This window comes from Oreochromis niloticus, linkage group LG17 (assembly GCF_001858045.2).
Source record: "Oreochromis niloticus isolate F11D_XX linkage group LG17, O_niloticus_UMD_NMBU, whole genome shotgun sequence".
NCBI classification, from domain to species: Eukaryota; Metazoa; Chordata; class Actinopteri; order Cichliformes; family Cichlidae; genus Oreochromis; species Oreochromis niloticus.
Genome location: NC_031981.2, coordinates 671172 through 698702, shown reverse-complemented (window position 1 = coordinate 698702; position 27531 = coordinate 671172). Strand labels below are relative to the sequence as shown.

Here is a 27531-nt window from a genome sequence, read left to right as displayed (position 1 = left end):
CCGTTATTGGCCTCTAACGATAATGCGCTCCCACGACAACAGTGATTAAACTCGGGGTGAAAATGCGAGCATCAGCTCGCGCTGGAACACCGTTGTTGTCTCTGTTCGCCGTCCTCCATTCGATCGGGATTCACATGATGATACACGATGATGCTGCGGACGCGCAGCAGCAGCAGCAGCTTGGAAGCCCACAATGAACGGGGGGAAAGGGAGGCTACGAGCCAGCCGTAAATAAACAGATATGATTAGTACTCCGAGCTTTCTTTGGGAGCTTTTGTTCAGCACTTCCCCGGCAATCGAAAAAGCGACATTCCTGCCGTGCTTCCCCCCTCTCTGCCGAGTTTATGGCACAGTAAAAAGGCTGTGGAAACTCTTGCTTCTTTTGGTTTGGTAATGAGTCGCGGGGACTTTGTAGTGTTAACGAGGCCGGACGGATCAGTGCCGCTGAACAGGCGCGGGGGAGCAGCCATGCGCTCCGTTCTCTAAATCCAGCCAATTAACAAATCGGCAGCTCCAACACACCGAAACAAACGAGCTGAGCCGCCTGCCGCACCGCGACGCGTTTGGTTTTTGCAAACGACTTCCTGAGAAAAACAAACTTTTTACAGAATTTGTGGGAGATTAAGAGAACGCATATCTGTTTTTACAGATTATTAATAGTTTTTAAACTGCGTAGTTCCCTGCTGTTGAACACATTTAACGCAGTTTTCACGTAACAATTAAACACGATAGTGGATGCTGTGTTCATTCCAGTGAACAGCAGGTTCAAGTCATCTGGGTAGTAAATACTGATCAGTCTGCACTAACAACTAAGCCGAACTAACATAATAAAAAGATGTTAGTAACCTCAAAGGACAAACGACTACAGCGACACTGCTCAGCAGTGAACAGATTAGCGCAGCCCTCAAACTCTGACAGGTTTTAATATTTAAAAATGAGCAGAGCTAAACATATAGCTAAAACACTGTGGTCGGTGTGTGTATGGGCGGGGGTGGGGGGACAAAGGGGAGTGGGACTGTGCCACTCCTCAGAGAATGGCAGGAGAATACTAATTCCAGCCACATGCAAAAACTCAATGACCCCCACCTTCTCAGCCTCAACGGCCCAACAAAGGCTTTCCATAGTTAGCTCAGGCCAAACAATACAGGCCACTGCAAACCTCCTTGGCTCTAACCACACCCCCAAACACTAAGGTGCAAAAGAGCTGGGAAACTGTGGCGTGGGCTCTGTGTGGGCATGCACTGAAACTCAGTGTTTTCACTCATCGTTGTTCAAAAGCTGCTCTGCTTGGACACAATCAAATGTAAGGCAAACATGTGTGCTAAGGTCAGAAAAGTGTCGGGTTCCTGTAAGAAGTGTTTCTTTAATCAAACAATGCACCACATCCTGCTCTCTGACTGATGTGCTAATCAGGGAAATTGTTGTTTCAGTCTTTGAATTATAAATGTTGCACAGCTTGTCTTTACTGGGAATATCTGTAACACTTTTATGGAAGCTGCTGTAGTCTTTGTACTAAACCTCATTCTGGATCTACTTTGAACTGCTCCCTTATTCACACAGCAGGTTTGCATGTTTGATTTGGCAGATTTTTCTTACAACAGGTGCAAAAGCCCAAAGGTATTTATGTGTCTTCTCTGGACGGGGCCGATCTGTAAACCACTACACTACGGAGCTCTTGTCTGTGGCTCTTATTGTAAATATTCCCAAATAAAGGAAAACACCACACACATACCTAAAACATACATACATTTAGTACATGAAATGTACTAACAGTTCACAATTAAAAAACAAATCTGTAACTCTGAGCATTTTGTGTAGTGCATGATAATACTGACTGTACAGAGACTGAGGGGTGCATTAAAATCAAAGCTTATTATCCCTGATTTTATATCTCATTTCACTTTTCTTGTGAATGTTTTTAATTGCCATGATTTTAAACAGTGTATTAAATGTATGTAACTCAGGTCTCAGTTTAACCTGGTTTTTAATTTTTCATTTAATCTTTCTGTGATCCTTTCTCTGTTTGCATGCTCGATGACTTTTAAAGCTTTGTTTGTGCTTCTCCCAGGTATACAAATGCTTTCCGTCCAGCCGGACACCAAGCCAAAAGGCTGTGCCGGCTGTAACCGGAAGATCAAGGACCGCTACCTGCTGAAGGCTCTCGATAAGTACTGGCACGAGGACTGCCTCAAGTGTGCCTGCTGTGATTGCAGACTGGGTGAGGTGGGATCCACTCTGTACACCAAAGCCAATCTCATCCTGTGTCGGAGAGACTACCTACGGTAAGAGAGACACTGACGTTTTGGCAGTAAGCAAACGCAGCACACCAAGTGTTAAATGTTTAATTGTATTTTCTTTTTATCTTTTTAGTATTTTGTTTCATGTATAATCTTTTTAAAAAGGCACTAGTAACCATCACAGGAGTGTGAGCCAATTTTCCTAAATTGGTTCCAGGTAGTAACTGCATCCTTGTATCGGAATAACAAGGGTCAGTTTTTAAAGAATTATGTGCATAAAAGACTGACAGCATGATATTACAATATTAATGTAACTACTCACTGAAATTTGATGATTTTATTGGAAATAGCAGCAACTATGAACTTGAAACATTATCATAATTAATAAAGGCAAAAGGTAATAAAGTGCCTGAAGAACTTTTACTTGATTTTCCAAGCAGAAACAGTCCGACCCATAAATAGAAACTTTATTTCACATTAGCGGTGACACATCCTTTATAGCTTCTCTCTCCTACAAACTGGGACATGATGGAGTATTTTACTACTGTGACGGCAACTGCAACATAAGAACTGCTGTTACTAAATTTAAAAAAAGGAAAGTTGTTTTTTGTAACTAAAAATGTGAATATTTTATTTTCATTTATGACCCTTTCAGACATTCTCTCAGTCTCTGTGGGCACGTGTGTGATAAGTACAAAAACAGCAGAAAGTAAATAAGTTTGTGGCTGTTGTTACAGAATCACTAAGAGTCAAAGCACCAAAAACAAAAAAACCTCATCACAGTAATTCATTATCTCACAAACCTAATTGGTGCACAGCAACATTTCATTATGACCAAACGATTCATGCTCTCTTTTTGTAATATTTTATCTATTTATCAGTGTGTGAGTTTCAGCAGTACGGTGTGACCAGGTATGTACACGTGGTCTGCATATTCCCTGGAACAGACTGTAGTTTTGATACGTACAAATAGAAATAGAAGATTTTATTTGGCAGAAATCGAGTGTTTCTGTGCTCCTGTATAGAAACATAATTGTTGGTATATTTGTAAGTATAACTGATATCAAATCTCTAGTCTGTGATCTCAGAATAAATCACTGGATCATTTAACTTCTTTAAATGGGAATAAAAACTGGAACTAATCATTTTTTTATTTTACAGACGAGGTTTAAAACTTTTTTTTTTAACACTGCAATTGTTTTTTCATCCATTGTAATGCTGTAAATATTAGCAACATTAAGTGTTTCCCTTCTAACAACAATCTTTGTAGCTACAGCATTTTAATAAATTAAATATTAATTATCCATCCATCAGGGTCGTGGGTGGCTGGAGCCAATAAAAATGAATTATTTCCAATTAAAATCTTTTTAAAGAATGTTGTTGTTATTATCATTATTATTGTTATTAAAATTTCAAATATATCCATTTCTGACTTTACATTTACATCTCCTCATTAAGCATTAAAGACGACTTTGAAGCATGTTAGGATACTGAAACACACTTTAAGTTCGATCCCTTCTGTCCAGAGAGCTGCAGTGTTGTTGTGTCCATCCTGTGGGCTGATGTCAGGAAACAGCTGCTGTTGTTTTTGAAGTTACTTTCATGTTAAATCAACTTGTGGTTTAAGGCGGGCCGCCATTACAACCTTGAAATTTAATCTGCATTCAGTTTGTGAAATTGTTTGATTTTTCGATTTCATTTCTGAGAATAAAAGTTTTGTAATTTGACGTCAAACCTTAGTGCTGTGATGAGGTCACTCTTCTGTTTTAGCTAAATGTTTTAATAGAGTTAGAGTAGGAAGTCACATGAAGGTTTCCGACAGCGTTACGTTAGTTTCTTCTTTATTGCTTTTCCATCAAACTCAAAGTCGACTGAATGAGGCTGCAGTCTCAGCTGACTGCAGGTTTATAAACAGTACATTTGCATAATGACTGAAAGTAGCACCTCTGACTAACGGTGAGCCGTAACGTCAGTTTTATGGTTATTAATACGCAAATTATCATGACCATTGATCAACAGCCACACTGATCAATGGTCACTGTTAGTCAGTGGTGCTAGTTTCAGATTAACAGATTCAACTTTTTGGGACTGATAATAAACAGTTCATGGAAGTTGTAGCAGAGTTCATGCTGTCATAGCATCACATGGGTAAAGGGGTAAAATGAGCATGTTGTGGGTGTTGTCCCCAGTAGTGTTACAGTTTAACACCTGTGTCACCTGGAGAGTTTTTGGTCCTGAGAGTGCATGCTCAGACCGAATCAGCATCATGTCCCACAAACCTGATGTTAGGGGGTTTCTTTTGTTTGCAGAGAAAAGTGGCTGCAGTATGCTCCACTGTAATCATTTTCTCACATCCTCGGCCATTTTGACATTTTGACAAATTTATTAATAATAGTAATCTGATTGGTCCTTATGCAGTGTTTTGGTTTTTTTGTTTTTCCCTGTCCTGCCCGAGGAGAATTATGGTCTGAATCCTTTGTTGTGCCAAACATATTTGCTTTCCCAGGAGGAGCACCATAGCCTCTCTGTAGGCTCCTCTTGTTAATGTTTTTGTTTTATTTATTTACTTTATTATTCATATTATTGTCTTGTGGATGTTATGCTGGATCAGTCGGGGGGTGAACACCAGACTGTGAACGATAAGTGAAGAAAGCAAAGAAATAGAAAAAGGAAAATCCCCCAGAACAGATCCCGGGCCCCCAGCAGGCCGCTAGACTTACGCAGACCCAGAGTTCACCCCCAGCAAGAGACACGGGGAGCTGGGGCTGCAGCTGAGCACCACCAGCCATGTAATGGAAGTGATCAGTGCAGACCAGAGAGAAATACACTCATCCAACCACTGAGTAATACACAAACTGGGCATAGGGCAGTGAGGACTGTATGTGTGATGTATTTGTTTCCATGTTAGCTTTGGCTACGATGCACAGCTTGGCTGAGGCTGGGATACACATGTGTTTAGTTCCTTATTCAAGAAACTTACTGTTGTTCATTCCATATTTTGATAAGAGTTCCTGAAATAAAATAAAGTTTCCATCTTAAATAACATTTTGAAAATGTTTTATTCCCTTTTCATGCCATGACAAAAAATTTAGTTGATTTTTTTTCTGGCAGATATCTGGATTTTTCCAGATGAGTGTTCGTTTACATGGAACAAGGTGTAGTGATTTTTTTTTTTTAAATTCTCACCAGGTTGTCAGAGAGAAGTTTATGTAAAGGCTTTTAAAGCAGTTATGACGTTTAATGCTGAGCGTTTTACTGTATGACAGAGGGCTCGTTCTAGGTGCAGCCGTGGGCCGTCCACTGAGCTTGGTTTGAGCCATTTTGAAAGATATAGCAATCTATTGGATAAGAAATAATCATAAAAATGTGGCAGTTCTAGACCACCGTTGAGTTTTCAAATTCATGATGGTTTGTTTTTCTATAGAAACTTGGAGATGTTTGAGTGTAGTGCCTTAAACCAGCCAGTAGAGGGTTTATTAGCGATCAGTTTGTTTTAGGCAGAACTTCCCACGAGTGATGAAAGTATTTTAACCTGTGAGATCATCTTCTGCCATATTTAGTAGAGGAATATGGTTCAATCATACCGACTCTAATAGCTTGGTGGAAAAATGTATACCTAAATTTGTAATGTTACCCGACTGCAGTGGGGTGGTGGAGGTGATCAGGGCCACAACGGTTTATTTACTCCAGTTAACAGAGTATTTTGATACTGATGAGAACTTATCAATAAGAGTGATTGTTTTAAGAAGACAAGTTTATTTGTTCCAAAGGAAAAGCAATACATCGTCAGCATATAGGCTTATCTTATGGTCTGTAGTTTCATTTTGAATTTCTTTAATATCTACGTTTTTCCGGATAGCTGCTGCTGGCAGCTCGATACAAACAACAAAAAGTGAGGAGGGAAGTGTGCAGCCCCGTCTGGTGGCCCTCCTGACATTGAAGGTTTGGGAAGTAAGATCATTTATCCTAACACTGCATTTAGATTCAATTTATGAAGACTGAACCATCCAAATTTGTGCAGATGCTAATGAAAACTCCCAGTTTACCTGTTCAAAAGTTTTCTCTGCATCTAAGCAGACAACCATGGCTCCTAATTTGTTGATGAAGCAGTAATCTATTACATTAATTAGTCTGTGTGTATTATTGGCTGAGTGTTGACCATTGATAAAACCTGTTTGGTCAGATGAATTATGAATGGAGTGATTCATCTTTGCGGTGAGAGTGGGTGACAGCTGGATGGGACTGTAGGATCTATGCCTGCTTTAAGAGTTCATGTTTGGAGTGGGTGCTAGCGTTGGCCAGTATTCTTTGTAAAACTCTGCTTTTCCTCCTCTGCTACAATATTACAAAATCAAACTCTGAAAAGTGATACGAATACAACATGTTCATCTACTCTTAGTGCATTCCTCTGACTATTTTGCATTGCGTCATGTTTGTTGCACACATATTCAGCACACAGTAACGAGTGTGTGTGTCTGCTGTGTTGCTGCAGGCTTTGGTACATTTGCTGATCAGAGTCACTGTTAGATGTTGCAGAGTAACAGACCAGAGGAGAGAGTAAGATCAGATATACTTTATTAAACCCGATTTGGGAATTGTTTTGTTATTGCTGTTAATAATAATATTAGTAGTAGTAGTGGTAGTAGTATTATTATTATTATTATTATTAAGTGACTGGTGCGTGCATAGACACACAGATATATGCACGTGTGTGTGCTATACAGTGGTGTTATGAAAAGCACTATTGATTGGTCAAATCAGACTCAATTATTATTCATAATTGAAACAATAATTTAAAAAGTATTTTAGTTTCTTTAAATTCAAATTCCCTGATAGCAGTAGGCAACATCCTGTCCCACGATCGATACAGACATTGTGGTTGTCTTCCATCTTCCATCGATCATGTATAATAAACCTGCTGTTCAGCTCGGCGTTACTTCCTCCTGTAGGATCGTTTCCTTCTGTTTGGGCTCCAGAACGTTGGACTCGTCCCCCTCTTCAGATTCGACCAGCAGCTCCAACAGAAAACATGTTCTCAACAGCGTTCACTATTTTGAACTCACTGTATTATTTTTCCCACTCTACCTTTGTGTCCACATCGAGTCCTGTGCTTCTAGAGTTTCTACTTTTAACATTAGACTTAAAACTTGTGGATCACATGACCCTAAAACTCCCTTAGTTACACCTCTGCTCAGCCTGCTGACGAACTTGCTGTGATACACAATGAATCACCTTGACTTTACAGCAGGTTCAGTGCTCTGTAGTTTCTACTGGGATAACTGACATACTGGTAACTCTGGAGTTGATGGCAATAATAAAAGAGAATTCCATATCCGTTAAATATTCCAGACACAGAAATGTTCCTTCATAGTAACATGTGCAGGGTTGCACCTTCCTTCTGGTCACTCAGGTTAATATCTCCATCCACCCAAAACATTTTGAGGTGTGGTGCTGACACACTGTGGTCCAGCGAGTGTTTCTGTGAGACACATACTGCATTCCTGGAATTCCCTCTTGGTCTTGAGTAGCATTCCCACCTTATTGCTGAAAGACGTCTGATTCCCCAGGATGAGAACAGACTGTTCATATTTCCTCCTTTTTGCTCTTTACTCAGTAGCTCCAGCGCGATAGCCCAGCTGTTTCCTCTGTAGATTATTCAGGATAGCAGGTTTGGTTCAGTCCAGTCACAGAGGTATAATCAGTGCCATCAGCTGTTCCCGAGTGTAAACAATGCAGCTCACAGAAAAACAACCAGCATGACATGAAGTGTGTACTGTAATACATTTCTTACTTATTAAAAGTAACTCAGAATATGATGAAGGAAAAATCACAGGAGCTGCCTCGACTGTACTCAAAGTATTTATGACTAAAACACTTGTTAACACAAATTTTCCAAATTTTGTGAAGTACAATGTAAAACGCTGTGTTTTGATTACCTTTAATCAGTGTGAATACATGAAATAACTTTGAAAAGTTACAAAATAAATTTCCCACGTGTGGGACTAATAAAGGTTATCTTATCTTATCTTTATATAACCTCATACAGAGACTTTGGGTGTTTATTCAGTGTAAATATATGTATATAATTTAGGGGAACATTTATATTCATGTGATGTTTCATGTAAAAGTAATTTATTTAAATTATTGAAAGAAATAACAGAAAATACAGTTCTTAAAATAAATGGTAACCATTTTAAAACTGCAGAAACTTCACGTACATTTCAATATAAGACAAAGTAAGAACCTCAGTTTTTAGGAACATTGAGTAAAAACAAACTAATAGCTCATTACCATTTTAAACAATATTTGCTGCAAACAGTACAGCTGTCAACCTTATAAACTCCAGATGTTCACAAGAGGCCTAGATATTATCCAGTCAGCCAGTCATTAGGCAGGTAGACGTGGACTAGGCCCAACCCCACTGACATTCTAATGATGAAAAACAAATATCGACTATTCAAAATTTAAAATATAGAAATTATTGCACGTTCCATCCTGAAAGCAAACAATTCAACTGTCTAAAATTAATACTTCAGGAACTAGTTGACTAGACTTTTAAACGTTGCTGGTTTTGCACGTCAACAGTAGAAATATTAGTTTGTTAAACATATTCTGATTTTATTGATGTACAGCAGCAGTTACTGGTTCAAAGATGTCCTGACAGATGGCTGCACCTCCCTCTCTCCGTGAGCTATACACGAGCACGGAGGTAAGCAAACAACTGAGGTGCACTGACAATGTTCTGCAGTAGTCTCATGTTGAATATATGATTTTATAATTAGAATAATGAACAATAGTAAGAAAACAAAAAAAAATGTCAAAAACCTAAAAAAAAAAAATAATAATTTATTTTCAGACACAAAAATGAGGTGAACTGGTGAGGGAGGTTAATTCCACTGAAGTAATCGAAATGCCAATAACAAGAGACCAAAGTGTCACATGGCCACTGTTCAGTATTGCACTTGTTAGGTCACTGAAGTGTCTTTATGTTAAGTCTTTGGGGACAGTTTGTCGCCATCCAGGCTCATCAGCACTTTCTGAAAGAACTCAAATGTGGGTTTTAGTTCCTGAGGATGTAAAACAGTCCAACATGCGTGGCACATCCGAGGGAAATACTCCTCAGCTCAGTTTCACATCCTCTATCACTACGCCAGTATCCTCGGGTTTGTCCTCGTCATCGGCACCGTCTTCCTTACGAATCGCATAAAGCCCCAGGGTGGTCTGTGCAATCTCTCGCTTAGCTTCCTCAGCGCTGACAAATTGACTACTTTAAAATATAGAAAACATTACAAGTTCAGTCTTGAAAGCTCACAGGAAAATCCCGATACTAGCCTTCTCAAGATACACAAGTCCTTTATCAGTTTTGTCTTCTGCAACTCAGTAAAAAAACAAAGAGACTGACACTAAAGAGCAGTCAGAGGGGATCAGTGTTGCACTGGCCCTGGCTGCAACAGTGAGCTTTATGTTGAAACAGATATACCGTCCACGTTCACTGTGTGTCTGAAGCTGTAGCGGTTTTTCATTGTAGTTGCACTGAAACTGGAAAATCCACCTGTTGGCTGTAATGTGAGGGTTTGTAGACACATTATAAATAGAGACCCGAGTTATTGACTCTGTCACTACTTAGCTAACATGAACTAATGTAAGTCTGTTAGCAGAAACCAACCAACCAACTGACGTGACGTCTGTACTGACACGAGATGCTGCTACACGTGCTCTAAAAACTCAATTTAAACACTTATTTCTTAATTAGATTTTCACAAAGAGTTAAATCTGTAACAGTTTTTAGAGCACACCTACTGTGTGTGCTGTTACTGTTCAGGACATTCTTCGTACCACTCTTGTTCTCACCTAAGTGTTGATTTATTGATGCTTTGCTTAACCCACAGTATGATCGTGCAGAGGTGTCATTTCCAGAAAGTATTCTTGTCAGTTTATGGCCTTATTCCAGAATCAGTTGATTTGGTTTCTCGTCCTTCGGGTGCCTTTTGGAAAACTCCAGGTGTCACGTGCCTTTTACTTAGGAGTGATTGGTGCAGTTTCTTCTCTGTCCACAGAGCCGTGCTGGAGCTCTGTCAGACTCATAGTTCCTAACTTTTTCTGTTTAACAGACTTTTAATGAATTCACAACAATTTCAAGCAAACTTTTTTCTTTTTAAACTTTGTCATTATGAGTTTTTGTGTAAAGGATTGAGGTTACAGGGAAGCCCAGCTGTCACAGGGGGAGAGGCAGGGTGCACCCTGGACAGGTCGCCAGTCTATCACAGGGCTAACAAGGAGAGACATTCACACTCACATTGACACTTATGGATAATTTAGAATCACCAGTTAGCCTAGCCCTGCTAACTGTGTTTGGACTGTGGGAGAAAGCCAGAGTACCCGGAGAGAACCACACAAACACGGGGAGAACTCCACACAGAAAGCCGCGGCCTGGTGCATCTGTGAGCTTCTTGCTGTGAGGCAACAGTGCTAATCCCAGCACCACTGTACTGTGTTTGAAGATTAATTTAATTCATTCTGGAATAATAACATGACAAAATGTGACCTTGACCTCTGACTTTGAGGTCATTGAGATTCAAACTTGTCAGAGTTTCAGTAGATACAGCTTTGGTATCAGTTTCAAACATCTGCTTCGTTCCTGAGTTATCACTTTCAAAACGTGCGTATCCACGCCACCTGCCTTGTGATGACGATGCCCCACCAACCTTTGAGGGTTAAACTCGACACTAGGGTGGGCGGGCAACTATGTGGTAAGGAGGTCATTTCAACTCAACAGTGCAGTAACCGAGTTCAATGAGCAAACAGGACAAATCAATAGAACACCTCGTGTTTATTTAAATATTATGTATAATATTATTGAAATATAAACTTTGCTCTTTCAAGCTGAATTCAAGCAAAATACAAAAAGTGGGGAACAAAGAAGATTGTAGGTCAAGTAGAGGGGCAACGGCTAGTTTAACTATTTCTTTTAAATCAAGCAGCACAAACCAAACAGGCTCTGCCTCCAGTGTCAGACCTCCAATTACAAACAGGAGCAACCTTAATAAATTCCCATTTTCATGGACATTACCTCTGATGGTCCTTTCAGAGCTGGTAGGTGGTACAGAGTGAGGTTTATTAGTTCTGTCTCTGCATTTTTATGGAAAGGTCAGAATTAGTTTGTTAAGAACATCAAGAGACAGTTTTTATAAATGAGTACACCAATGCAGAGAGCAATCAAGACTGGAATAATACCCGAGTCATGAGCAGTGTCAGGAGGGCAGATAAATTCTCTTTACTCCATAACATATGTTCAAGTTCTCCTTGGCAGGTATTACATGTGTGTTATGCAAGTCTTTTGTTTGAGGGTTAAAATGACCTGATTGGACAGCCTTAACCTGAACATCAGAACTCTTAGAAAACCTGCACAGCTAGATACCAGAAGCCTGCTATTCCCCGGGCTCCTAAATGATCAGCAGTGACTGACTGGACTGGAACCTGAATCCAATGATTAGTTCATTAGCAGGCCTCTGGAGAACTTCAGGACATGTTGAGGTGGTCATTTAGCCATGAGGCTAGCACTCAGCATCATGGGAACATAAAGACCAAAGCTTGTGAGATTGTAATCTTACAGCCAGCATATTCACACCCTGTACAGTCAAGTTCTATTAAACACCATTTCAGAATTTCAATTAGAAAGTAACATGTTTCCTATCTGAAACTTTTATTTATTCAGACTGAAAATATGCATTAATGCCCTGTAATAATTGAGCTGTTAATCTAAATGTTGGTAGTTTGTGACGTGACCTCGTCTGTTTGTCCGCTTCTTGAGGATTCCTCGACTTAAAGACCAAATGTACACCAGGGAAAGAAACATTTTTTTAAATTCCTTACTTAGGAATCTTAGTAGATTTAAGTAAACTTTCCTTTATATTTTCTAAGAAAAGCAAAGACAGGTTATGGGGAATATTGGGAGCACAAGGGGTCACCGCGGATCAAGACTGACATTGAAAGATTCAAGCCGAGTACCAGTCCTGCTGACAAGTGTCGGATCCGCCTTCTCTGTCATCTGTCAGAGTTTCAGAACAAAATTCCTTGACTGACTTGATGTGAACGGTTTGTGATCAACACCAATCCAGACTGTAACACGGGGAGAGTATTTTGGAGCAGGAATGACGGCTAAGAATGAGATCAGTTTCAACATGTTACTCTTTCATCTTCAAAGTTCAAGGTGACTGAATTGATTGGATGTTTAGTGTCATGTGAGTGGCCTGTCTTTGGATGCTCCCTGACTAATGAATGGCAAATATAGCAAACTGCAGCATCCACATTTGATCTGCAGAGCAACAAAGACACCCAGGGCCCGTCACACGCAGGGCAATCAGTGGCTGCAATATCACAACGCAATACAAGTTTATGCACACACACACACATGCACACACACATGCACACACACAACCTCAACAACAGCCTTAACTATTTTATTTCTACTTATTTGGTTTATCTCAATCTGTTCGCTCAAGTTAGCAACATTACAAAAACATAAGAAAGACTTCATATTAAGATGATTTTTATAATCCGCTGGCTTTTTCGAGTGCATGATGCACCCACATCCTTCTCCATGTGAACCCCACTCTGATTAGCAGGGTGACATGTTATTAGCCCTGACATAAGCAAGGTTAATAGAATTCTTCAGGCGTCTGAAACCAAGAACGATGTAGTCCCACCGGCAGAGAAATAGTAATCCTCCAGCACAACACCTGCAATTAAAACAACAGGGGAGACCTCAAGAATCAGCACAAATGCAAACACAATCATAGCTATGATCTTTGTGCTTCACTCTCTCTGAACGTGGGAAAATACAACAAGATTATTTTATGACCCCTGTGAAACCAAAGCTTACACTGGTGATACTGGTAATAGCATGACAACACTGTTTATGCTGATATTTGATTTTCACAGTGCAGAGGGATGAAAGCTCGGAGGAGGATGGAGAGCAGACAGACTGACACATTTGAGTTTAAAAATGCGTAAAAAATGAAGACTGTGGCGTGCGTGTCGGTGCTAATGTGTGGACTCCAAGGTTGGATGCAGGAGTGGAAAGGCTACTGGGCATCTGTTAATGGAAAACTGTAAATTGTAGGCATCCGCTTTAAAGGCAGCACCAGGAAAACACTCATTTATTTATCTATCTGTTCATTCATTTTTTTAATCCAACTTCAATTTTCCTCTACAGTGGTTTTAGTAAGATTGTAAATGCCAGCAAATGCACAGCACCATCAACACTGCTGGATTTATTAATGTTTTGAAAGGCTGGCTATCAGAGAGGGATAAACCAGCATGTAGATGATGGGTCAGTTTAATCATTCACATTTTCTTCTCATTGAGATCAACTTTTTACTCCACAGTCACTGTGTATAACCCTGTGTGTAAATATAAATGAAAAATGCATCATTTTTTCATCTGGCTCATGATCATTGTAGTTTGCATATCAGTGTCAGGCATGACTGTGACATCAAGTCAAGCTTTATCTCCAGGGACTGGCAGACGATGAATAGGAAAGCCTCTCGCCTCTAACATTCATTTATTTTAAAATATCATTAAGATCAAATTTCCCATCAATACATTTATAATAATAATTTAACAAGCAGTTTAATGTATGATTTCTTGTTTTTTTTAAAGAACAGGATATTCAAGTGAATAATTGAAGGTCGTAATCGACATTCTGAAATATTCAGTCTTTATAGATCAACTCTACTGATTCATAGCTCAATCTACATCATCCATTCTGTCTCCCTTCTTAATTTGAGCATGTGGATGTAGGCCACATGTTGCAGTGAGTCGGCACTGATGGCCTTCTTCTGCCCTGGACAAATTGGATGTAAACCTTAAGTGGCCCAAATGCAAAAGAGTAACTAGGAACCGAATATGACAAATGTGTAGTAAACATGGTTTCCTCAACTATGCTCGACATTTATAGCACATTAACAGCATCTGAGCGTCATGTCGTTAAGAAAAAGGAAAAAAAATTCAAGCAAATAATTGACACAGGAGTTGAGAGCTGTATCTTGCCCTTTAGTCGTCGTTTCTACTGTTTGCCTCATCAGAAATGGTCACATTGGAAAGTTGGCTGTCTGGAAACAAGAAGAAAAGGCTGAGGCATTCCAAATTGTGCAAGAACTGGACTGAAAATCAGTGGCAACAGGTCTTATGGAGTGATAAATGCAGATTTTACATTTTTGGTTCAATAGATGAAAAGAGTTCAGGATTGAGATGCAACAGTGAGTGTGAATGCGACTGGTTCTGAATGCTCAGAGTAGCAAAGCGCTGCATAAAAGCACACAACTTGCCTTATTCACACAAGCACTATTGTCTATGCAACATTCACACTCCGATGGACGTATCGGAGTGCAGCTTTGGGTTTGTGTCTTGCCCAAGGATATTTGGGATGCAGCCAGGGATCGAACTACCAACCTTCCAATGACAAAATGACCTGCTACAGCCACCCCACACATGTAAAGCCATCTGTAAAACATGGTGGAGGCTACGTCGTGGTTCGGCACTGCATTTCAGACAGTAGTGTGGGGGATTGATTGACAGCGGCTTCATTTTTCAGGATGACAGTGATTCCAAACATACTGCCAATGCAGTAAAAGCATACCTGGGTAGAAAAACAGGAAATGGATTAGACATGGGCACCCCTGAGCCCAGACCCCAACATTACTGAAGCAGTGTGGGATCAACTTATAAGAGCCATTTATGAACTACTGCATTTATATTGGAAAGGGTTAGTATATTCAGGTGCCCACTGGGGAAACAGGGAAATGATCTTTGACCGCATTCTCTGTCGCAGGAATGCCACTAGTGAAAAAAATAAGTTGGGTTGTATAAGTAATGTTCAACTGGGAGAGGAATTGCAATTTATGTCCATTGAACAATAAAGAGGAAGTGGAGGCAAAGATGTTTGGACTTTTGAGTCTTTGTAGCGCACAGCTGTGGGATACATAACTGCTTCGGTAATGTGGCACCAAGTACCAGTTTAATGGAACGCCCTGGACCAGGCTTTGGAAAGTCCTTCAAGAACCCTGGAGAAATAATCCTGAGTACTACTTTACAGTTTCTCGAGGTTTCTTGTAATTAATTAAAGTCTGGATTGGAGAATAACGTGGTAATGGTGGAACTGGCAGTGAATTGGACATACTGTGTTTTTCTTGTACACTGTATGTTTCAATACATTGCTGCACTTTTTTTCCTTTTTTCCAAGTATAATGGAATAAGTAGGTGGCTGAGCCTTACATGGTATTGTATGGTTTGTCCTATGTCCTAAATATTCTATATTATTCTATATTAATTATTTCCGGCGCCGCTCCGAGCTGGCAGCCAGTATCAGCAGCTCCGACCTGACCGAGTCCCTTTTTCTCTTTAATATATGTTTCTCTGTTGTTTTGTGTTTATTGTTTTTGTTTTTCTATTGTGGACTGCTGTCCCCCACGATGGAGCTCAGAAATCTATGGACAATGGTGTTCTTTATTACATTTTTTACGGCGTCTTTGTCCAGAGAGCGCGTGGAGGTCCGACCTCCCATTGTTTACAGCAGGGATCAGCTGTTAGCCCTCGGAGCCTCCGCTGCCCTGCCTACCGCCGAGCAAGCCAACATCCCCCGCGAGGTGAGGAGGAAGAGACGCGGTACTCGGGCCGGGATCGGGCGTCGCAGTAAAGTTAGGAGGTACCGGCCAGCGATTCCATCTATTATTATGGGGAATGTGAGATCTCTCCCCAATAAAGTAGACGAACTGGCGGCTCTTACCCGACATCAGAGGAGCTACAGGGAGTGCAGCCTGATGTGCTTCACAGAGTCATGGCTAACTGCGCTAACTCCGGACTCACACATAAACATGGATGGTTTTCATCTGATCCGGGCCGACAGAACAACAGAGAGTGGTAAGAAGAGAGGAGGGGGTCTGGCTGTGTTTGTGAACGATAGATGGTGTAACTCTGGGCATTTATCTATCAAAGAGATGCTATGCTGTAAGGACATCGAGCTGCTAGCGGTTAGCATGAGACCGTACTATCTACCGCGAGAGTTTACACATGTGATTATGATAGCTGTGTATGTCCCGCCCTCTGCTAGCGCTGCAGCAGCCTGTGAGGTCCTGCACACTGTAACCAGCAGACTCCAAACACAGCACCCTCAGGCCCTTTTCCTGATCTCTGGGGACATTAATCACATCTCCCTGTCCTCCACTCTCCCCACCTTCACCCAGTATGTTACCTGCCATACCAGAGACAATAAAACATTGGACTTATTGTATGCCAACACCAAGGAGGCATACAGCTCATCACCTCTTCCTCCCCTGGGGGGCTCAGATCACAATCTGGTTCATCTCCAGCCTGTGTATAAACCTCTAGTACACAGAGAACCAGTAGTGAAACGCACAGTAAGGAAATGGTCGGCAGAGACTGAAGAGGCCCTGAGGGACTGTTTCCGTTCTACTGTGTGGGACAACCTCTGCAGCCCCCTGGAGGATGACCTCAACAGCATCACAGACTGCATTACGGATTACATGAACTTCTGTGTGGACAACACCGTACCCATCAAAAAGGTACAGTGTTTTTCAAAAAACAAGCCATGGATAAATCCTGAAATTAAGGCTCTCCTCAAGGAGAAGAAGAGAGTCTTTAGATCTGGAGACAAACAGGAGCTGAGAGTTGTCCAGAAGAAGCTGAAATGGAAGATAAGGCAGGGAAAGGAAAACTACAGGAGGAAGATGGAAGAGCAGCTGCAACAGGACAACATCAGAGGGGTTTGGAACAGCCTGAAGACAATCTCAGGACAAAAACCAACCCCCCAGGCTGCAGGAGACTTGGGGTGGGTGAATGACCTAAATAAATATTTTAATAGGTTTGATCAACCACCCACCCCTCCCACAGCATCGTCCCCCCTGCTGCAATCTCCCTCATCTTCAGGGACTGCCTGTCCTTCATCTCAGGACTTCACACCTCTCAGCTTCACACCTCCCAGCTCCCAGTCATTATACCCACCCCCGGCTTCTGTGGACTCCAACATACACCCCCCTCCCCCAAAATCCACTCTTTCTATCTCAGCGCTTCAAGTGAGGAACGAGCTTCGCAAGATCAAGGTGCGGAAGGCTGCAGGTCCAGATGGCGTCAGCTCCAGGCTCCTGAGATGCTGTGCAGATGAACTGTGTGGCATCCTAGGATATCTGTTCAACCTGAGCTTGTCACTGGGGAAAGTACCACAGCTGTGGAAGACCTCCTGTGTGGTACCGGTACCAAAGACCTCCCATCCCAAGGACCTCAGCAGCTACAGGCCGGTAGCCCTGACATCCCATCTGATGAAGACCCTCGAGAGGTTGGTTCTAAACCATCTGCACCCCCTGGTGAGGTCTTCATTGGATCCGCTGCAGTTTGCTTACCAGCCTGGCATCGGGGTGGAGGAGAAGCCTGGAAGCACTGTGAGGATCATGTTCTTTGATTTCTCCAGTGCTTTCAACACCATCCAGCCACGACTTCTGAGAGACAAGCTGGAGCTATCGGGAGTGGACCACCACATGTCCCAGTGGATACTGGACTACCTCACAGAACGTCCACAGTATGTGAGGTCACAGGGCTGTGTCTCTGTCACGCTGGTCTGCAGTACGGGGGCCCCACAGGGAACTGTGCTGGCACCGTTCCTCTTCACCCTCTACACTGCAGACTTCTCCATCAACTCCCCACGCTGCCACCTACAGAAGTTCTCTGACGACTCTGCCATAGTCGGCCTCATCACAGGTGAGGACGACTCAGAGTACAGACAGTGGACTCTGGACTTTGTGGACTGGTGTCAGCAGAACCACCTGCTGATCAACGCCGGGAAAACCAAGGAGTTGGTGGTGGACTTCTGGAGACGCAGACCCACCACACTGACACCGGTAAACATCCAGGGAGTGGACATTGAGATAGTGGACTCTTATAGGTACCTGGGTGTTCACCTGAATAATAAACTGGACTGGAGCCACAACACTGATGCTCTTTACAGGAAGGGTCAGAGCAGACTCTACCTGCTGAGGCGGCTGAGGTCATTTGGAGTCCAGGGAGCGCTTTTAAAGACCTTCTATGACTCTGTGGTGGCATCTGTCATTTTTTACAGTGTTGTATGTTGGAGCAGCAGTTTATCGGCAGCTGAGAGGAAGAGGTTGGATAAACTCATCAGGAAGGCCAGCTCTGTTCTGGGATGCACCCTGGACCCAGTGCAGGTGGTGGGAGACAGAAGGACTCTGGCCAAAATAACATCTCTGATGGACAGAGTCTCCCACCCCATGCATGGAAATGTTGCTGAACTGCAGAGCTCCTTCAGTGACAGACTGCTGCATCCTCGATGCATGGAGGAGCGTTTCCGCAGGTCCTTCCTCCCTGCAGCTGTCAGACTGTACAATCAGAGCTGCTCCCAACAATCATAGATGTTTACATCTGTGCTGTAACTGCAATAAGTTAATCAATCGATTCGCACTACAACCTGGTTTGCCTCTTATCTGTAGTTATTTATATTTAATTTAATAACTGTACAGTACTCTCTGTATATAGTAACCATTGTCCTTAATGTAAATATTCAAGAAAAATTGTGTTTGTTTCTGTTCTGTGTCCTGTGTACTGTTTGTTTGTATATGTGTCTTTTTGGCTGCTGTTACAACCAAATTTCCCCTTGTGGGACAATTAAAGGATTATTCTGTTCTATTCTATTCTAGATCTAGGCTATTTAAAAAAAATCAAACAATCAAAACTTTATTTATATAGCTCTTTTCTAGAAAGAAAATCATTACAGTAATTAATCTGGTGTCTCTGTATTGGCTCAAGAGAGAAATGGATGGACTTTTGCAATGTTCTTTAAATGAAATTAAATGAAAATGCCATTTCTGTAATGTGTTTGATGTGAGCTGCAAATGTGAGTATAATCGGATAGTAACAAAGAGAGGGAAGGTAGTCGTGGGGGATCACACTACCCGAAGGCAACATTGCAGAGATTGAGAACATCTACAAGTGCCTTTGAATCCCACAAGTGTATGGGAACCATAGAGAGGCCACCAGGAAAGAGGCCCAGATACCACCAAGTACCTGCAGAAAGTAAGGCAAGACCTGAGGAGTCAGCTGAATGGAAAAAAACAAGATCCAGGCAATCAACACCTACTCCCTGTAGGTCGTTAGATACCCTGCTGGGATAATAAGCTGTTAAGTTTCTTGAAGATGTTTCACTTGTCATCCGAGAAGCTTCTTCAGTTCTAACATTTTCAGACACCTTGCCACCAACTCTCATCACATCAAAAACTCCACCGACACTTGACCCAGATGAAACCAGTGTCCTTCGATGTAGTCTCTCTCTTCACTTGCATACACTACAACTGAGAAAGTGGAGACTGTCAGAAAACAACTACCAGAAGACAGCTCCATGGAAAACAGAACCAGCTTCACCCTCGATCAGACCTGCACACTGTTACACCTCTGCCTTACCACCACATATGTTAAATACAATGAGGGTTTCTAAAGACACAAACATGGATGTCAAACCTCAACACTGAAGTTTACCTGAAGCCCACACACACAGAGACCAGTACCTTCTCTTTGACTCCTACCACCCTCTGGAACACAAACTGGGAGTAATCAGGTTCCCTCTGAAACATGCGGTTATCCTAATTGGGCTTTCATCAAGTCAGCAAAGATGCACAGAAAAGAAGCTCAGACACCAGCAAGGGAGGATCAGGAGGACAAACGCAACAACATTGTCATCCCCTATGTAGCCGGTGTATCAGAGAAACTCAGGAGAGTTTTCTCCAAGCACGACATCCCAGTTTACTTCAGACCCAGCAACACACTCAGACACAAACTGGTTCATTCCAAAGACAAAACTCCTAAACACAAACTCAACAATGTGGTGTATGCTGTACAGTGCAGCGAGGAGTGCCCAGACCTCTACATTGGAGAGACCAAACAGCCACTTCATAAACGCATGGCACAGCATAGAAGAGCCACCTCCACAGGACAAGACTCAGCAGTTCATCTGCATCTAAAGGTCAAAGGTCACTCGTTGAGGATGCCAATGTTCACTTTTTAGACAGAGAGGACAGATGGTTCGAAAGAGGAGTGAAAGAAGCCATTTATGTCCACTGTGAGCGACCATCTTTGAACAGAGGTGGTGGTTTACGACACCAACTGTCTGCCATCTATAATCCAGTTTTGAGATCCTTCCCAGACGCATTAACACCCACTCACATCCTGGGCCATCTTACCCTTTGGAAATCGCATGATAGGGTGGGGCCAGGTTTCACAATGAGCTCACCCGAAACCCTGGCTGATTGTGACCTACACCCGTTTTCACACCTTGGCTCGTTGTGATTAGGTAGAGGATCAATAGGGGGTCCAAGACCCACTTAGGGACATTCCCACAGGGTTTCAAATCTGGGACTGTCCACCAGTTACTCTTAGAGCTGAAGAAGCTTCTCGGAAGAAACATCTTCAAGGAAACTTAAAGAAGTCCAGACGCTTTCCTTTCCTCCTTAGACTACGATGACCTGGATGACTGAGAACCTTCACAGACTCATTGAGTGTGCCAAGCATCAACCTGAACCCAATGAAACCCAATCAAAAATTAATTGAGTCGGTTATCTTATGCAATTGAACACATCCATCATCTCCTGATACTTTCTAATATTGTAAGTCAGTGGTGACCATCGAAGTCATGAACCCCATCTGACCAAGTAGGCTTTATTCTAATGACTATTTCGCTCACTGGGCCCACGTCCTCATTTTAGGTTTGACAGTGTTTTAGTAGATAAAGGTGAAAGGCTTGGACATGAACTGAGCTGCGGTTTGGGGAAGGCCTCGAAGGGGGCTGGCAGCGTCTCCCGGGCCTGGCAGGGAGGGAGGGTGGGGCACGTAAACGAGAACGGACAGCTTGTAGAACTGGGGGAACATATGTAGATGAGAACCAGGAGCGTGTTTGGAGGCGTGGTCCCGCTCCTGAAATTCTGATACTTTATCTCCGGTTTGTAGTTATTAGAATCATATTTTGTTAAATTCATTAGGGTAAATCAACCCATTCATGTATCTGAAACTGGGTTCCACTCTTGTCATCGATGCCAGACTGTCAGCTGCTCTACCTTCTGACACAACTCAAGCTCAGTTGAACTAAGTTGCACAGTGGTAGCTTATGTGGTTTTTACTCTCATCCCATTTATTTGATATCCTCTGTCCTTCCAGACTGACCTTTATGGTCTTAATAAAATGGTCTATATTGACATTAAAGGAATGGAAAGATGGTGCTATGGCTTATGGGCAGGTACAGGCTCAGCTCACCTTTTCACTGAACAGTGAATGTGCCTGTCCACTACAAAATTCTAATTCAAAATGCACTTCTGTCTTTTTAATTAAACTCTAGTGCAGTTTGGAGGCTATTTGACCTTTACTGCCCTATCTTTATGGGGAATGCCACAGGTCATTTCTATGCATATATTACTGGCTTACCCGCCTCCCTTTTCCTCTTGATGATCCTTGAGGCTTTACAGATTAAGGACAGGTTTGGGTCTTAAGTATAGCCTATTTTTAATCTGCTATGTAGGGAGTATTTTAAGGTAGGAGAGCTCAAATATTTAAGGCTTTAGTTAAAACAATTAGAGAGAGTTGTTTTTTTTATGTCATGATTGTAACATAAAAATGCAGTGCTTAAAAAATATCAACATTAGCAGCCACCAGAGTCAATATTGTTTTTTAAAGAGTTCCCTTTGAGTAAAGTATTATTAAATATTTCAAATCTCTGCCTTTTTTCTGGTGGCACAGGCAGGAATCCAAATCCCCTCGTCAAGTCAGTCACTGCATTCCCTGAAGGACTTTGTGTCTGGCTTCCAACAGAATGCTGAGTAAATATTTTTCTTTGCAAAGTGAAGTCCAAGTTATTAATTTAATTCAATGCAATTTTATTTATAGAGAAGCAAATCACAGCAACAGTCGTCTCAAGGCGCTTTATATCGTAAGGTAGACCCTACAGTAATAAAGGTTATTACAGCAAAATAAGAAAATCAAAAATAAGATTTGTTCGGTTATATGCTGGAAAACTTTTCATAGAAACAAAATTGATGTTATATTATGCAGTAATACAGAAAAAACAGACACAACCATGCAGGTCAGTTTAGTATGAGAGTAAAGTATAAACAGATACCAGGGATGCTGACACATATTTATAATATCTGTGCATGATGTACAAATTTGTGATTTTTTTCCTTTGTTGAATCAGAATATTTTAGTAATCCCTAAGAAAATTATGTGGTTACAATCGCTCCAAGACATAAGAACAGTAACAAACTGAACTAAATTAAATAAGACAAATTATTACAAAGACTCATAGACAATCCTGAGCATTGTTCGACAGATGTTCAAAGATCTCAGACGCCTCCAAAAATGGAGAGGACTCTAGGCCTTCCTGTAGAGGGCAGTGGTCAGTCCAGTTTATTGTCAGTGTGTACTCTAAGGTATTTATACTCCTCCACATCACCCCCCTCGAATGAAACAGGCGTCCTCCTAATGTCCACAATCAAATCTTTGGTATTTGTCCCGTTGAACTATAGACGATTCTGCTCGTACCACGTGACAAAGGAGCCAACGACAGCCCCGTACTCCATCTCATCACCCTCACTGATGCATCCATCCACTGCAGAGAAGTAAAGAAACCAAAACTAAACTCAAAAGTCATCATCCATCCATTTTCTTAATGGATTCAATTCGGGGTTACAGGATTAGACTTTGTAACCTGTGATGTGGTGGACTCACATTTTCAAAAAATGTATCTTGATATATTTTATTAAATTCAAGGATCACTTGGTCCTAAAACCCGTTGGTTTGACACAGATTGAAGAATGACACAAAGGGCTGTGTGCCTTTACGTTGCAGGAGGCCTTGGTGTTCTAATCTTAACTGCAGCTTGGAGCAATTTTTGTTAGTTTTGTTTTGTTTGTTGGGTTTTTTGTTTGTTTAATGTTGTGTGTGAATAAAGTGCCCTGTATGGACACTGCCTGTGTGAGCCTGTACTCCATGTCTTGCCTGGCTACAGCCAGTGGTGTGTTCCACTGCTGGCTGCAGCACATTTGGCTGCCATTTCTCCTCTACAGGCATGTGAGAGTACGATAACAGCACTGCTGTTTAACACATGATGATATGCAGCATGGACCCCACTGCCAGCCCCTCACTTTTTGGCACAGGTGGTTTTTGTACTGTGGTGGAGAATCACCCACAGGTTTCATCCTGTATACGCACACTCGTATGTTACGCACACACATCACACAAATGTTTTTCCCACACAAATGTTTTTTGTGACATCAATACATCTGCATGATTCATGTGGCTTGCATGAAAAGATGACAGATGGACTTAGCTGTATGCCCAGCAACAAGAGGATTGAAAAAACTATGGAACAGACACCTGTTAGTCAAAACACTCTTAATACAGGATGGATAGCTAACAGCTCAGTGACGATCTGTGCAGCTGTAGTTGTCGGGCAGGGAGCTGTGGTTTGAGATTAGCTGGAGCTGGTTAGGTTCAGTGTGATGAGCACTGCTGCTGTGTGTTCAGAGATTTGGGGAGAGCAGCCCAAAAACTGAGTCTCATTTCCTCCATTCTTACTCCTCAGTGCTCATCATCCATAACCTTGCTCCAAGACGTCTTCGGTCTCAGCTGACCACCTGTTTCTCCAACGCTATGAACAGTACACTTGCATAATTACCAAAACTAACGCCATTGACTGACAATGGGCCTTGAGGTCAGTTTCAGTTAATATGCTAATATGCAAATTATCATGACCGTTGATCAGTGGCCGTGAGTACCATTCACAGAGAGTTTGGGAATGACTGCAATCACAGCACTGTGCAGTGGTCAAAGGTGTACTCTCTGGCCCCCTCCTTCAGAGACAGTCTTTTCCTTTTCACCTCTCTAGGCCTCCTTGACTCCCCGTCACCGTTCCTGCCTGTCCAGGATGTGCACATCACATCTAATGAAGCCAGCTGGTCATTTTTTATATCCTCCCTGGTCAACTTGATGTGTTTGTCCACAGACTTAATGTGATCAGCGAATTGTGGTACAAGATTAGATTTTCAGCTGAACCTGTCGTTTGGTGGTGCTCCAGGATAGGCTAGCAGAGCCTTATTTTCAACTGCCTGTATGTACGTGTTGTCCACGATGTGTGAAACAGGGGAACCCGTGGCCCACTCATGTTTCTGTATTGACCCTAGCATGTGAAGTTTGTTGACTGAAGAGACAGTTTTAAGAGCACATACACTTGGTTGGTGCCATCCTGTAATTTCTCATAAAGAACCTCCACTGCTTCAGTAACTGGAACAAGTGAAGACAGATGTAACACCATTGTTTCATCTGCCTCCATGAATGTGGTGTTTGCAGCTGCTGACCAACAGATTTAGTCAGTGGTGGTAGTTCCTGTCATTATGCAGATTTACTGTTTATAAGGTTGAATAAACCTGCAGTCAGTTCACTCTTTAGTCTGAACTGACTGCAGCTTTATTCAACCTTATAAACAGTAAACTTGGATGGAGTAAACTATGGTACAGTCACTTGGATGGCTGAAATGTTTCTCCCACTGAAAACTCAGCATCCAGGTGAACACAATCAACTTTCTGGGATTTCCTTACCTGGAGGATTGACGTTCATATATGCCCGCCTCAAAATTGTTGAATGTGCTACTGAGCAACAGTAACAACATAACTGCTTGATCATGTAACTACCAAATCACTGAATTTAGTACATAAATGCAATGAATTAGTTATAGAAACATGGAAGGCGATCAGTAACGTGTCACTGTGGAAGACATTATTGATACTGATGCATCCTATAGCCTGTTTGTGTCTGATGAAAGAGATCACCTCATGGTAATAGAATTGATCAAACCTAGAATCTGTGTGTGTTACAAATGAATACGAGTCTCTATTATGGAAAAATGGAAGAAACATGTTGACTTGCATTACACAGAACATAAGATACAGTCAATTCATTCTGTAGTCAGGCTTCTGTAGAAATGAAGCAAGGGTGCAGGAGAGGAAGACGTGGAAGCCAGAGAAGCAAATCTGGCTACAGCTGTTAGAGGAGGTCGGTTTGGTTGGTGGCAGTCCCACCTACACACAGTATGTGGGTAGTGTAGGCTTTGCTATGAGATCTGTACTGAACCTCTGGTTGAGTTCTCAATTACTAGCTGGTCAAACACCACTGTAACCCTCCCCCACCTCCAAGCTGTTTCCAGTACACATGCCAGTGAGGTGTTTCAGGTAATCAGCACTGCTCAAATGTTTTCTGTGCTGACTTGGGAACAACATGTTATGGTACAATCATTTTTTAAACTCTGTTGTCAGAGTGCGTTGAAATGTTGTTGTAAAGTAATACAGTGTTTTTGATGTTGTACTCTGTATCATGATAAACGAAGGAATAAAACTAAAACCTCTGAAACCTGGGTCTGTGATAACAGATACTCCAATGAGAAAAGAGCCTTGCTAACTATAGGCAGCTATAGCGTCTCTCTGTGCTCGTGTAAAATGAGATGTAAATGTGGCAATTTTAACAGCCTGATTTATTCATGAAAAGGCCAAAGAGATGAATGCTAATACTGCAAAACTGCTTTGCCCTTGGCCAGGGCACATTGACAAACAAGTGACTCAGTGAAAGAATTAACAACTTCACTAAGTTACCTGACAGCACATCCAGTTCTGCATCTCTTTGTGTGTCCTGGCTGTTGCAAGCCTTATCTATTGCTACATAAGGTACCAAAGATGCATTTTCTGACTTTAAAGAACCTGTAAAGACGGAGCTTGAATGGTTTTAAGGAATGATCTGAGAATGGTTGTTCAAGCTAAGATCCTGAAAATTTAAGTCAAGCCAAAGTTTCACCACTAAGAGGAAATCCAGTGTGTAATTGGTTTTGTGGTATGAAATAATCTGTGTTTCTGCATCGACATCAAAACCCAAAGTGGTGAGCAGCTGCGAGACACAGTAGTGCTGAGGGGGTACTGCTGCATTGATTGCTGATAGTAGGTATCAGTTTTCCATTGGACTTAAATCTGTGAAATGCTAAAGAGGCAATCAAAGCAATCTGCAGCCGTGCTGTCAGTCTGATGATTTCTCAGCTGCCATGACTTAAGAGTGCTTGATCAATGAGAGCTGACCTGGGCTTTCTGTTTAACACAGACAAAGGTGGCAAGCTTCACACACACACAGCTCTATTTCCTGTTCCTGAATGTATTCTCGCTATTTTCTATGCATTGATATCAATGTATTTCTCAGTGTTCACTATACGCAACATTGATATCAGACCTCATTGCCTCATAATTTTCATGGTGGCAAAAATGTCTATTTGGCTGTTAAAACAGCCAAACAACAGTCTGCAAGAACTGAAGTACAGTTTGGGGTCCTCCTGGCTTGCATCAGGGTTAGGGTCTTTTATCACGGTCTCTGCCTATAACAAAATATTACAGCAATCAATGTTTTCACATCATGCAATAATGTACATATTCTGGGCAGCGATTCATGAGCCACTATTAAGTTCATAACCATACTCAGGTGGGAAAAGTGTTCTACATATGACAACAAAAGGCCGATGAGTAAAGCAATGCTAACGCTAGTATCAGCCTTTTTTGTTCATCTTGTAGTAGTGACAAAAACTTGATCTACATTTGTGCTACAGAAAGCTTCTTAGATTGAATGATTGTCACAGCTGGGTTTGACCAGGTCCGGGGCTTTTCTAGGCACTCGGTTATTTAACTGGCTGTGCTCAGTAGATTCATTATCAAGATTTCATTTGTCTGCCTTTTCTTTGTCACACATTGTGCTTCATCACCACATTTTCAACCAATAACGAGCCAAGACACTCCAGCAAATGTAGGCGTTCCTGTGCATAATGCCTCACTGTGATATATGGATATACATAATTTCCTCTGGGGTTAATAAAGTATTCTGATTCTGATATAAAGGCTGTTCGTACTTAAGAATAAATATGAAAAGACTGATGGCTTGTTACAGTGAGAGCAACAATCAGCATGTCAGTCAATCATATCTAACCTTATGAACAACATATTTATTATTTTGAGGTCACAACAAGCTTCAGCTTCATTTTCCATCAAATTTGCTTTTCAGTAAAATTATATACCATTTAAAATGTTTAGCATAAAAGTAGTTTGATTACTTGTTTGTAAATACTATGTCCTGTTATGACATATGGCATTTAGCATAACACAAACAAATTTGTCTATCTGTGCAACTTCCACCTTGCAGCTCGGTG

General features: G+C 41.7%; 1 protein-coding gene across 3 annotated transcripts in view; it reads left to right on the top strand.

The window, feature by feature from the left end:
- Positions 1-27531, top strand: part of lmo3 (LIM domain only 3) — a 53191-nt gene that overhangs the window by 3514 nt on the left and 22146 nt on the right. For all 3 annotated transcript variants that reach the window (XM_005460360.4, XM_025899776.1, XM_005460361.4), the window contains one exon: positions 2069-2282. In XM_005460360.4, the coding sequence (XP_005460417.1) occupies positions 2077-2282 (206 nt within the window). In that variant the 5' untranslated portion in view covers positions 2069-2076. The remainder of the gene's footprint in view (positions 1-2068; positions 2283-27531) is intronic.